This window comes from Triticum aestivum, chromosome 3A, assembly GCF_018294505.1.
Source record: "Triticum aestivum cultivar Chinese Spring chromosome 3A, IWGSC CS RefSeq v2.1, whole genome shotgun sequence".
In the NCBI taxonomy this organism is placed as follows: domain Eukaryota; kingdom Viridiplantae; phylum Streptophyta; class Magnoliopsida; order Poales; family Poaceae; genus Triticum; species Triticum aestivum.
The window spans coordinates 552577127-552591584 of NC_057800.1; the positions used below are offsets into that span (position 1 = coordinate 552577127).

Genomic DNA, 14458 nt, shown 5'->3' on the forward strand with positions numbered 1-14458 from the left:
GCCAAGAGGTGGCGCGCCAGGAGGAGTCCTACTCCTTCCGGGAGTAGGACTCCCCCCTTTCCTAGTTGGAATAGGATTCGCGGAGGGGGGAAAAGAGGAGAGAGAGGAGGAAGGGGGGTCGGCCCTCTCTCCTTGTCCTATTCGGACCAAAGGGGGGAGGGGCACGCGGCCCATCTCTGGCCACCTCTCCTCTCTTCCACTAAGGCCCACTAAGGCCCATATACCTCCCGGGGGGTTCCGGTAACCTCCCGGTACTCCGGTAAAATCCCGATTTCACCCGGAACACTTCTGATATCCAAACATAGGATTCCAATATATCAATCTTTATGTCTGGGCCATTTCGAGACTTCTCGTCATGTCCGTGATCACATCCGGGACTCCGAACAACCTTCGGTACATCAAAATGCATAAACTCATAATATAACTGTCATCGTAACCTTAAGCGTGCGGACCCTACGGGTTCGAGAACAATGTAGACATGACCGAGACACATCTCTGGTCAATAACCAATAGCTGAACCTGGATGCTCATATTGGCTCCTACATATTCTACGAAGATCTTTTATCAGTCAGACCGCATAACAACATACGTTGTTCCCTTTGTCGTTGGTAGGTTACTTGCCCGAGATTCGATCGTCGGTATCCCATACCTAGTTCAATCTCGTTACCGGCAAGTCTCTTTACTCGTTCCGTAATACATCATCCCGCAACTAACTCATTAGTTGCAATGCTTGCAAGGCTTAAGTGATGTGCATTACCGAGAGGGCCCAGAGATACCTCTCCGACAATCGGAGTGACAAATCCTAATCTCGAAATACGCCAACCCAACATGTACCTTTGGAGACACCTGTAGAGCTCCTTTATAATCACCCAGTTACGTTGTGACGTTTGGTAGCACCCAAAGTGTTCCTCCGATAAACGGGAGTTGCATAATCTCATAGTTATAGGAACATGTATAAGTCATGAAGAAAGCAATAGCAACATACTAAACGATCGGGTGCTAAGCTAATGGAATGGGTCATGTCAATCAGATCATTCACTTAATGATGTGATCCCGTTAATCAAATAACAACTCCTTGTTTATGGTTAGGAAACATAACCATCTTTGATTAACGAGCTAGTCAAGTAGAGGCATAGTAGTGACACTCTGTTTGTCTATGTATTCACACATGTATTATGTTTCCGGTTAATACAATTCTAGCATGAATAATAAACATTTATCATGATATAAGGAAATAAATAATAACTTTATTATTGCCTCTAGGGCATATTTCACGTGATGGTTATTTATTTATTTCCTTATATCATGATAAATGTTTATTATTCATGCTTGAATTGTATTAACCGGAAACATAATACATGTGTGAATACATAGACAAACAGAGTGTCACTAGTATGCCTCTACTTGACTAGCTCGTTAACCAAAGATGGTTATGTTTCCTAACCATGGACAAAGAGTTGTTATTTGATTAACGGGATCGCATCATTAGGTGAATGATCTGATTGACATGACCCATTCCATTAGCTTAGCACCCGATCGTTTAGTATGTTGCTATTGCTTTCTTCATGACTTATACATGTTCCTATGACTATGAGATTATGCAACTCCCGTTTGCCGGAGGAACACTTTATGTGCTACCAAACGTCACAACGTAACTGGGTGATTATAAAGGAGCTCTACAGGTGTCTCCAAAGGTACATGTTGGGTTGGCGTATTTCGAGATTAGGATTTGTCACTCCGATTGTCGGAGAGGTATCTCTGGGCCCTCTCGGTAATGCACATCACTTAAGCCTTGCAAGCATTGCAACTAATGAGTTAGTTGCGGGATGATGTATTACGGAACGAGTAAAGAGACTTGCCGGTAACGAGATTGAACTAGGTATGGGATACCGACGATCGAATCTCGGGCAAGTAACATACCGATGACAAAGGGAACAACGTATGTTGTTATGCGGTCTGACCGATAAAAGATCTTCGTAGAATATGTAGGAGCCAATATGAGCATCCAGGTTCCGCTATTGGTTATTGACCAGAGACGTGTCTCGGTCATGTCTACATTGTTCTCGAACCCGTAGGGTCCGCACGCTTAAGGTTACGATGACAGTTATATTATGAGTTTATACATTTTGATGTACCGAAGGTTGTTCGGAGTCCCGGATGTGATCACGGACATGACGAGGAGTCTCGAAATGGTCGAGACATAAAGATTGATATATTGGAAGCCTATGTTTGGATATCGGAAGTGTTCCGGGTGAAATCGGGATTTTACCGGAGTACCGGGAGGTTACCGGAACCCCCCGGGAGGTATATGGGCCTTAGTGGGCCTTAGTGGAAGAGAGGAGAGGTGGCTAGAGATGGGCCGCGCGCCCCTCCCCCCCTTTGGTCCGGATAGGACAAAGAGAGGGGGCCGGCCCCCTTCGTCCTCTCTCTCCTCTTTCCCCCCTCCGCGAATCCTATTCCAACTAGGAAAGGGGGGAGTCCTACTCCCGGAAGGAGTAGGACTCCTCCTGGAGCGCCACCTCTTGGCCGGCCAGCCCCCCCTTTGAGCCTTTATATACGGAGGCACGGGGCACCCCTAGAGACACAAGTTGATCCACGTGATCATATTCTTAGCCGTGTGCGGTGCCCCCTTCCATCATAGTCCTCGATAATATTGTAGCGGTGCTTAGGCGAAGTCCTGCGACGGTAGTACATCAAGATCGTCACCACGCCGTCGTGCTGACGGAACTCTTCCCCGACACTTTGCTGGATCGGAGTCCGGGGATCGTCATCGAGCTGAACGTGTGCTAGAACTCGGAGGTGCCGTAGTTTCGGTGCTTGATCGGTCGGGCCGTGGAGACGTACGACTACATCAACCAAACGCTTCCGTTGTCAATCTACAAGGGTACGTAGATCATACTCTTCCCTCTCGTTGCTATGCATCACCATGATCTTGCGTGTGCGTAGGAATTTTTTTGAAATTACTACGAAACCCAACACTGGATGCGCGCCGCAGCCGCGTGTTGCCGGGCTCCGGGACCGGGTGTCGCGATGGGGAGAAGTGAGGGCAAGAGCGGAGTGGGACGTGGCCTACACAACCGTCACCGGGATACCGGCTTGACTGCCCGCTCGCCCGAGCCACCTCACGTCGAAGCCAACCGCATGCCAGATCCGCCGCCGAGCGCCGCAACTGGGCACCGCGGGCCAGATCCGCCACCAACCGCTGCATCCCGGCCTCCCGCGAGCCAGATCCGACAAGACGCCCCGCCGTCACCATCCTCGCAAGCGCTGCGAGATTTCTCGCCTTCTTACTCAGGTAACGGCGAGGGGAAGGGATCGGGAAAGGGAGGTGGCGGCGGGCTGGTTTGTGTCGCCGCCCGAGTCGCCCCGGAGGAGTGATGCGGGGGCTGTATCTCCTTCGTGGCCGGCTTTTATGTTTAGTTAAATGCATATATTTATATTTAAACTGCTCGCAATATTTTCTTTGACGCGCCGACGAAATAGATCGGGCCAGCGTTGGGCGCTCACGCTAGCCCAAACAAAACACTGGACGTTTGTGTCCGCCGGGCCGACCCAAACGAACAAAAAACGGACAAAAGCGCCGTCCGTTTGGATCGCCCCGTTGGAGTTGCTCTAAATAATCCATGCCAGCCTCTTGGCTCTTACCGTTAAATTTACATGGCCTGGGGAATGCAGCGTTTGGAAACAGCTCACAAAATTGGCCGAGCTCGAATCACACCTAGGGCAACTCCAACATATTCATGCGAAAAAGTACAGCCCGACCTCATCTCAGCTCAGCTCAGCTCAGCTCAGGTGTGCCATCTGCTCATCTCGAGCATTTGGTGATTGATTAACCAGCTGCCTGCCTGCCAGGCTCCTCGGAACATATTCTTCCAACCGTTTGGGTGGCACGGAATATTCCGGCGCCCAATAATTCACACACTCTATCTCTCTCGTGACAGCTGAAAATTTTTTAAAAAGAAGGAAAGAGCCCAGAGAAAAGGACTCCTGTTGGCCGCCGCATCACTGAAAAAAGAAATAAAGCATCTTACGTGCGCGAATACTCCTATCATCCATCCACATATCCCTACCCACTTTCCCCCTTTTAAAAGTTTATTATTATTATTACTTGGTGATGGGGTACGTGCTCCTTTTGTAGGGCCATGTTTGGTACCGACTCTCCTTTTAAAATTTCATCTCACGTCTTCCTCTAGATGGTATTTCTTTTTTGCGGGGATTCTAGATGGCATTTCAGGGTCAGAAAAAGGAACATGTGTCTCGACAAGGGACAAAGGAAATGGTAGTATGGCATTTGGTCATGCAGACAGATGTCTTTCGAAAATGCTCATAGGGGTAGAGTGTATGTATGTGCATTCATAGAGATGAGTGCATGCGCGTGTATACGAGCGTTTGCGTCTATACTATGTGAAAAAAAGAGAGCATGGAGCGATCGAATCGGTTACAAGTTGCAACTGTACCTATAGTCTATTACACGGCCACATCATGCCATGGTACCGTAGCATTTATGGCTCTACCTTGAAAAATGAGGTTTCTAGTCCGTTTTTAGAAGCAAGCTACACACGCGCATGGGAATTGGGTGCCATCTACGGCACTAGCAACACACGAGCATACGAGTATAGTAAAATTTCTCTTATTGGTAAGAAGGTCATCCCCAAAATCAAGCACGCTCGGGGAAGAATAAATAAGCTACATTTGTTTTCGAAAGGCTAGGCAGGAGTCGCATCAGCTAAACCAAAAAATCTCGGGAAAATAAGCATCGTTGAGTATCATTCTCACTTTAAAACGGAGGAGGTAACATTTTGGTGTAAACAAAGCAGCACACCACATCTCATATTTTTTTTTCTATTAGTAACAGTAACATAGGATGCTTGATGCTTGATCCCTCCCCTCGAATACAGTACCTCCACTTCCCATCACCACCAACCAACTGCTAACAGAGTGCTAAATCCATCCCCCAAGACCATCATTACCGAAGACAAGTATATGAATCATAGAAGAGAGAGAAAACCATATAGTAAATGACACAGTTTAGCAGTGACACCCTCAAAAAACCCAATGATTTCAAAGTCCCTTCCAAAAACAGGAAACCACATAATAATAATAATAAGAAGAAAAGAGGCAGAGACAAAGTGAAAAAAAAGAAAACGCATAAAGAAAAGTTAAATATGGATGGAGTAACAATCAAGCCACGCCAAAAGTCTCCCATCTCCCTCTCTTATCTACACTTCTTTAGCACCTCCCATCATCTACCGTTTCTGATCTCACTTCCCCTGCTTGATCCACTGTTGTGTGCCTTGCAAGGCAACACCAATTTTTTTATTGTAATAATTAATTAATTAATTATTTTTTGAAGGCAATAATTAATTAATTAATTAATGCAACAAAAGCGTGAAACCCTAATCCCGCCCAACCAAGAGGGAAAAGGCGGTGTTTATTTTCGGGCTGCTTTTAATTTGCACGCCCTATTTCTTTGGGAGCAATCAATTGCTACCCTCCTTATCCCAAAATATATTCCCCTTTACTTATTTATTTATAGATAGGAGAGAGAAAGAGGGAGGGGGAGAGAGAGAGAAAGAGGAGGGAGAAGTAGGAGGCAGCAGCAGCACCCGAGGCCGCCGAGCCGAGCTATCCCTTCCCTCAGCTCTCAGATCCAAAAGCCGAAGAGAATCGCGCCAACTCGCTCGCCCTCGCCGTAGCTAGATGCGCGCCGCAGGCTGCTACTGTTCCTGCTGCTAGGTTTCTGCGGAGATGCCGGGCGCTGAGGCCGACGGCGCCGGCGGCGCCGGCGCCTCCTCCTCCTCCACTGCAGGTGAGGCTTGCGCCGGGGTGGTGAACGAATTTGGTGCGCTTTTGCTGGGTTTCCTGGGAGCGTTTGATCTGCTCGCCGGTTTGGTTGGTGTTGTTGGGTTGCTGGTGCTGCCCTGGTAGATTTGGTGCTCGAGCCTGGCGCCTTCGTTGCGCTTCTGGTGCGAATCTTGCTTCTCCCAGCGGAGAATTACCCGGCGAGCTGAAGACATGTTTTTAGTTTGTTCGCTTGATTGGTCTTCCCATGCTGTTCTTGCCTCTGTTCTTCGTAGTTAGTTCTAGCTTGTAATCTGGGTAAAGATGTTAATTTGATCTGTTCTTCCTTGCTGCAGATAGTTTTGACGCCGGGCAGTACGCCTTCTTCGGGAAGGAGCCGCGCGACGGGCTCGAGCTAGGTTGCTTGGAGGCTGATGGTGGCCATGGCAATGGCGGTGGATTCAGCGGGCCAGAGGATGGTGGCTTGTACCGGCTCTCTTCGGTTGGAGAAGAGGTGCTGACTCCGGAACCTTCCTAGTCCACACCCTGACCATATTTGTTATGGACTGCTGGCCTTGTTTGTGTTGTGTTTTGGTTCTCATGCGTGCTTGATCCTATTTGATGGCGTGCGGATTTTGCAACTTGGATGTTAGTAGTGGAGAGTTAGTGCTGGAGGAATCACGAATAAATCCTTGCGGGCCTATGGGGTGTATCTGGTGGAAATGAGGATCAATTCACTAGTGTTGGAACACAAAGTCCTTTGGTGACCGGTGGGAACTTTTGAGCTATCTTAATGTGCCGTCTAGTGAACGATTTTAGCACTTATTTTCAGAGCACAAAAGTTCCTTTAGAGGGTGGAATTTCTTGCCTCGGATGTAGTAAGCAGAAGTTTTCTTGCACCCACCCTGTTACTAACTGGTCAAGACTTTACACCCCTAGAACACTGATTGTTGATTATATGAGTAGCCTAGCCTATGTATTTATCTGATTGTTGATTATGGGTAGGATTTTTTTTTGAGGAAATTATGAGTAGGATTTTTGGTGCAATTTGGATCCTAGCATACTTCCACCTGTGTTGTTTGACCCCAGAATTCATTTGTTGGGTTCAAACATAATTATTTCTGCAACTTTGGGATCAACATTTTCAATACTGCTGTGTGAAAATAACCATTGAATCTACTATGTTGCAGAATAATAGAGCTGATTGGTCTGTTGGTAGGCATGCCATTTTTGAACTGCTCTAGTTGCTTTAGCAGTCAACATTGCGTCGTTGATCTTGCAATGCTAATATCTAGTTTAAGTCTCCTATGGATTAAGTTTGGCCGTTAAGATTCATGTCATGTATTTCTGGGCATAGCGAGTTTAAGCTTATGCTGCTTAACATGATCAATTTTTAGTGACTCACTGACTGTGTGGCTCAGTTGTACTGCGTGATCATGATTAGCTAGAGCGCATGTGTAAACTTATACCTCGAGTTGATTGTAATGGGCAAATTGTTCATGTAAAGTAATTAGCCGTCAATCCCTGTTCAGTATTTTCAGAAACAAAGTTTGTATGGGGAATCAGGGACATGTGTATGCTTTTAGCTAACCTGACACCCTGTGCATACCATTTTCAAAATGCTTCCTGTTTTTTATTATCTTTTCTTGTGATTTCTAATTTATTTAAATTCTCTAGTGCATGCTGTTATTCTGACTCAAGCTCCTATTTCCACAGATTGACAATCTAAGTAACTTGTCGGACGTCGATGATCTTGCGAGTACTTTTGCTAAGGTTTGCTACTCTTAACTTATTGCTCCAGTGTTTCAGCTTTAAAAATTGATAGGAGTTGGATATGACCTTTCCCACATGCACCTATCACATATGTTTTTGGGATACACAGTATTCTTCAGCAGATTCTTCTTGAATTAGCAACTTTCTGAAGCCACATTATGCTTTATCATATTTTGCTAAGCGGTTACTCTTATTGTTTGACAATCCATTCTTTTCTTATTATATCCTTGATAATTTGATTATCTGAACTTAGTGAACGCAGATAGATTATTGATTCTGAACACATTTACCTATTCTACGTTTTTACCCATGAAAGGCCCTATTGGACATAAAAGATGTAGACACTGAGTTCATGGGGATTGAACTCGCTTTGGAGTAATATTTTGGTCAATGGCTATGCACCTTAGGATTATGTCTGTTGTGCCTTCACCTTCGTCTTTGTTTGACTTAATACTTATATATGATGCATGTGTTCATAGTAGCTGCTTGTTTACTATTACTGTTTCTTAGCTTGCACTCAGAAATTTACATATTTTATTTCAGTTGAACCGAACCGTTAGTGGAACACGGAATCCTGGTGTTATCGGTGACAGACGATCCATTTCAAGAGGAAGTAAGTTGACATTGCTACTTTTACGACAAATTAACACTGATGTTTAATAGTGTGAAGCTTATTTGTGATATTCGCTATTGCTCTCTATGAAACATGATGCTCAAACTTTGGTTGTTTAAGAATCTTCAAGTCAGTCTTCACAGCATGTTCTTCTGCACCATATTTATTTTTGTCGCTTCAACTGTTTTGCCTCTCACTGTTAACCTTGTATATTATGTATGGAATTATGACATGCTATACATCATGTTATCTATGTCAGTAGATAAAAACATTTATGTTTTTTTCAGAAATGTTTATATTAATATATTGTAGTTTTTGCATGTGGCTTGTTGAAAGCTCAGCATGTGCTCCAGTACGATATGATTTTATTGCATTGTTGCACATATTTTCGAAATTTAATGTCACCAGTATTATCAGGAAGAGTGGCGAGGTGTCTGTATTTATTGGTTGGAAAGCAACTATTTTAAGCAAATTTCAATCCCTTGTGGCCTCGAATTTAGGTTCTTATATATTGTTCTGTCAGGATAAAAAAATTGTCTTATGTTGAATTATGTGTATAGTAGAAGTCAATTTTATGCCCCAAGATTCAATGTGTTACTGATCTATGGAATGATTTTTATTCTTCAGGTTCTTTAACTGTTGATTGGACTGAGGATGTAGAGTTTCCCAATTATCAAGATATATTAGAAAATGAGGAATTCCAGGAAGGTAAAAGATGGTGGTCATCACAGTCACATTCTTTGGTGCAGCAAGGGGACAGCAAACCGCTAAGTCGAACATCTTCCTATCCTCAGCAGCCACTGCAGCACCGTTCCAGTGAACCTATCACAGGACCAAAGTCTCCTCCGTTTACCTCGTTTCCGCCACCAGGTGGTAGATCACCACATCCTGCTCAAGGTCTTACACGTCATGGGAGCATTCCATCATTTGGAGCTGGGATACAGATGGGTTCTCCGAGCATGCCACTGCCAGGTTCCCCGTATCATATGGTTGGGTTACCTCATGGACTACCATATGGGGGAAGCATGCCCTTTGGTGGTCCTAATATGCATGTAGGCAATCCAATGCAAAATGACTGGTCAAACCAAGCCAACCTGTTCACTGGGGAGCACCTTAATCTACTGCCAAACTTATTACAGAAACAAATATCGCTTCCGAATAGCCCAATGTCATCACTGCTATTCTCTCAGCAACAGCAGAGATTGGCACAGCTCCAACCATCCCACCATCAGAATTACCTAAATTTACCACCCCACCTATTCTACCATCATCACCCCCCAGAGATACCAGGCAGGTTTGAATCTGCTACCAGTCTTCCTTCATCAAGAGACAAGAGATCAAGATCAGGAAGGGGAAAACACAGTTTACGTTTTTCTCAACCACCATCTGATACTACTGGTAGTCAGAACGGTGAGAGTGGTGGACTGAAGTTTAGATCCAAGTACATGTCATCTGAAGAGATCGAGTCTATTCTAAGAATGCAGCACTCGGCAAGTCACAGCAGTGATCCTTATGTTGTTGATTATTATCATCAAGCTTGCATGGCGAAAAAGGGTTCCAGTTCTAAGCAAAAGACCAATTTCTCCCCAACATCAGTTAAAGACTTGCCCTCCAAGTCTAGATCAAGTAGTGACCAGCATGCATATCTTCAGGTCGATGCTCTTGGGAGAGTTTCTTTCTCTTCCATTCGCAGGCCCCGGTCTCTTCTTGAAGTTGACAATCCTTTGTCAGGTGAGGGTCCTCATGATCAGAAGTCTTCGGTGAGGTCCCTGGAGAAAGAACCTATGCTAGCAGCCAGGGTCACTGTTGAAGATGCCATTGGTCTTCTTCTTGAGGTGGATGATATTGACAGGCTCCTGCAGTCTAGCCAGGCACAGGAGAATAGCTTTCAGCTGAGGCGAAGGCGACAAGTTCTCCTTGAAGGTCTAGCCGCATCACTTCAGCTTGCTGACCCTCTTGGGCCCAGCAAATCTGCCAATTCATCTGGTTTAGCCCCTAAGGATGATATTGTCTTTCTTCGCATTGTTTCTCTTCCCAAAGGACGTAAGCTTCTGGCTCGTTATATCCGGCTTATTGTCCCTGGAAGCGAGTTGACCAGGATTGTGTGCATGGCTATTTTCCGACACCTGAGGTTCTTGTTTGGGGGTTTACCATCAGATTCAAGTGCAGCAGAGACAACAGTTGCTCTGGCAAAGACTGTTTCGACTTGTGCTCACCATATGGAGCTTGGTGCTCTTAGTGCTTGCCTTGCTGCAGTCGTCTGTTCATCTGAACAACCACCTCTCCGTCCTCTTGGTAGCTCTGCTGGTGACGGGGCTTCTCTTATTATCAAGTCAGTACTGGACCGAGCAACTGAGTTGCTGACTGATCAGCGTGCCGTATCCAGCTATACCCCGTCAAACCGAGCTCTCTGGCAGGCATCGTTTGATGCTTTCTTTGGGCTTCTGACAAAATACTGCCTCAGTAAGTATGAAAGTATTCTGCAGATGTTTGTGATGCAGGCATCAGGCTCTGTGATTGGATCTGAAGCCTCTCAAGCACCCAGCAGGGAGATGCCAGTAGAGTTGCTACGTGCAAGCCTCCCTCACACAAACGAGCAGCAACGGCAGATGCTGCTTGATTTCGCTCAGAGAACCACGCCTGCCAGCAGTTTTAATCCCCCTGGTGCTAGCGGTGGACACATCTCTTCTGAATCGGTTCCTGGTTAATATAGCTCAAGGCCTCTGCACAATTGTCTTCGGAATGGTGATCCTTATATATCCGAAGACATGCATGATCACCCCCTTGATAAGGTTTTGAGCTGGGAGAAGTTCCATGGGCTCAGGAAAGTAGCCTTATTTCAGTCTGTGACTTAAGTGTAGGTTTCAGATTAATCTCATAGACCAACAAAAAGAGATGGATCCCCCCTTTTATGTGGGTCATTTACTATAGCACACCCTCCTGATGATCACAGATAGACCATGGAGAACATGTACTTATATTGCTGTAACTCTGTGCAGTGGATGAACCGGTCAGCTCGCTCGTCGGGGCAATCTAGTTTTTAACGTTTATGCGCCCGTGGTGCAGAAGACCGTAGTGTACAGGTTCGACTGCTAGAGCTTTCCTGTCTGTTCTTTTTACTGGAGCATGGAAGGTGCCAAGGAGTCAAGTGTGGAGTCTGGTCCATCTGTTTTATTTAGGACCAGGTATGTTGGAATAATGATGGGTAAGTGCAATTTATATGCTACTGCTGGAAAGATGTTTTTCTTCGTTGCAACATTTTATAGATGTGTCATGTCCCTCCCAGGTATCCACTGATATTAATAGTGGAGCACTGGAAATGGAAGCATTGTCATTTGTTCATCTTTTTTAGTTTGGCACTTTGTTTTTGTCAAGGGATGTGGGGCCAGTCTAGTTGGCTATAGAACAATACAATTGTATCTGTTGATGAATCAAAGATAGAAATTATAGAATCACAATCAACCAGAGAAAGTATACAAAGTTCCTTTTTTGGAGCAAAAGAGAGGCCACCCTGTCCGATTTTTCATTATAGAAAACCGAATGTCTTGCATAGAAGTTGAGTTTTTGTATGTGTGGGCATAATCATCATCATCATGGTCTTGAACTCGTTGAAAGTGAGCACCCCGTCGTGTTGAGGTCGAACCGGCGGATCATAGCCTAGCCTGCTCGTCATCAGCTTGGCTGAGCGGGGTGATGCAGCCCCTCCCTTACATCTCGTACATCCTGAACGCCTCCCTGCACCTGTTTTCCTCTTCCTCGTGGCCGGCCTCAGCCTCCCGCACCAGCCTCAGGAACTCCTCCTCGTCCAGCAGCCCGTCGCTATCTGCGGAGGCCATCAGGGCCTGCACCTCCTCGGCTGACATGTCGCCGCCCAGTGCCGCCTACATGCAGAGCCACAACTCGGCCGTGGAGATCTTGCCGTCGCCGTCCTACGAACGCCGCGAACACACGGCTGAACTCGCCTGATGCGGCCATGCTCATTCACTCGGCTGGGATCGTAGCTGGTTTCCTGCTGGTTGACATGGAGTTCTGCTGTGTTGGTATTTATAGCTGGGAATTGGTATGGGCGAGCAAACTAAGTCAAATAGCGAGTTAAATTTCGGACCAGGAAAAATAAAATGAGTGACCTTCTTTGACGGAATATATGGGAGGCGAGAACGATGGGTTTATTTGAAACCGCCGTGCCATTTAAAATTGAACTTCAGTTTTGGCCCAGTGAACTTCTTTTGACTGTAATGTAGTACGGCGCTTCGGTGAGTTCAGTGGCACCGCCAAGTGCGCCGTGCACACGGGCTTCTCATCGCACCATCACGCCGGCGAGCCTGAGGTGGGCGCCAGACGGGATGTCGGCGAGTGCCGCGCCATGATTCGTACTAGGTTGATCTCAACGGAGACGGGCTGCTCACCTTCGATGAGTTGGAGACCATGATGAAACCGTAGAGGGCCCTGTACCCCGCTGCCAAGATTGTACACCTGCGCGACGGCCACCATGGAGGCTGGCGACCGAGGTGACGTTCGTGCTGCTGTCTGCTGCGGCCAAGGCCTCAGCGTCGTCGTTGGGAGGCGCCGGCGGTGGGTACGTGAAGGGCCTGGTCAAGTACATTGTCATGGATGGGCCGGAGGTGACCCTCATGAGGGCCATCTCCAGACCACATCAACAAGTTTGGCGTCAACAAGAACAAGGAAGTGGAGCTCGCCGACAAGTTCGTCAGCGTCGGCATGGATCTAAAACATATCTAGACGTGCCCTAGCTAAAACGAATTGAGCTGTTGTTTAGTCCAAATCGATTGATCCTGGTTTCAGTCTGTGCCTCCAAACCAATCGATCTTTTTATTTCCCTCCCAATCAGAGCAGGGGCTGGCGAGCAGGGGCGGAGCCAGGATGAAAACTGAGAGGGGGCAAAGATGCATATGACTTTTTTTTCGCGGAGGTATGTGTGAGAACTAATGGCTAAATCATTTATAAAAACTAGCGACACAACTACACAAGCATACATATAGCGCCTAATAAAAATAATGGCTAAATCATTTATAAAAACTAGCGACACAACTACACAAGCATACATATGGCGCCTAATAAAAATAATGGCTAAATCATTTATAAAAACTAGCGACACAACTACACAAGCATACTTATAGTGCCTAATAAAAATAATGGCTAAATCATTTATAAAAACTAGCGACACAACTACACAAGCATACTTATAGCACCTAATAAAAAACATCATATATTTCTATATAATATAATTTCATCACACATAATTATGATAAGTTCATTGCCAATGTAAAATTAAACTAATCACTGAAGACCCAGTAAATTGAAAAATATCAATATGCCGCTTTTTAGTCTTGAACACAAATTATAGCATGCAATTTTTAAAGAGAAAACATGTTAAAATCTAATGAAAATAATCTTGAGCGCATTACCTCCTTCCGTTTCGTCCAAGTGGCGACTTTTTCCATAAAATTTTATTTTCTACAAAGCAAAGGAAATATGTAATTCTCTTTCTTATAGATGGATTCCTAGAAAGTTAGTTCAAATCAACAAATTCGTGAGTGTTGCCAGTTGTAGATTTTGCAAAAAAGAAAAAAAATCTCTTCATTCCATCAATGGTGTTTTTTGTCGATCGGCATCGACATAGTTGTTTTTCCTTACTTTCTCTTCGTTTTCCTCTTTTAGTTTTTGTCCCAGTTTCCCTTTTGATAAACCACACCACCATGTATTTTTTTTAGCCGATCTATATGAAATCACATAAGCACCTTGGTTGCATCGTCAAAAAGTAAAACTCACTGCTTTCTAACATGAAAGTTGGAAAAGAACACCAATTTAAGAACTAGAACAGAAGATTGTAAAGATGAAGTGAACCTAGGTCTAGGGCTTACCTTGATCAATCAAGGGCGCAAGGATCAAAGAACGGCACGCCAACCGGCCGGCAGCGTGTACAACACGGATCGACGATGATTACCAGAGCTTGAAGGCGATCTGGCGAGGGCGCCCATCGCATCTCGTCTGGGCGACTGGGCGGAAGAGAGGAGGCGCGTCGCGTCCGGACTCCGTTGCGATTCACGAAAGGAAAAGCTAGTACGCTGTTTTGCAAAGCCCGCTGGTAGTTCGTGCGTGACCAAGCCATATGGGCTGACTTTTGTTTGGAAAATAACCAGAAAAAATAAATGAGTGGGGGCAAAGAGTATGGGCTTAGTGGGGGCAAGGCCTTATACCATGGGCTTAGTATTAGGGCATGTACAATGATGCTATCTTAGGAGTGCCATATAGGATCAATGAGATGGAGGA

At 45.6% G+C, this 14458-nt stretch overlaps 1 protein-coding gene across 1 annotated transcript; it reads left to right on the forward strand.

The window, feature by feature from the left end:
* Window positions 1-5526: 5526 nt before the first annotated feature.
* LOC123062178 (protein PAT1 homolog 1) lies at window positions 5527-11625 on the forward strand. Its single transcript, XM_044485560.1, has 5 exons — window positions 5527-5809; window positions 6138-6295; window positions 7498-7554; window positions 8098-8167; window positions 8795-11625. The coding sequence occupies exons 1-5, from the start codon at window positions 5749-5751 to the stop codon at window positions 10873-10875; spliced, it is 2427 nt and encodes an 808-aa protein (XP_044341495.1). The 5' UTR covers window positions 5527-5748; the 3' UTR covers window positions 10876-11625.
* Window positions 11626-14458: the final 2833 nt, after the last annotated feature.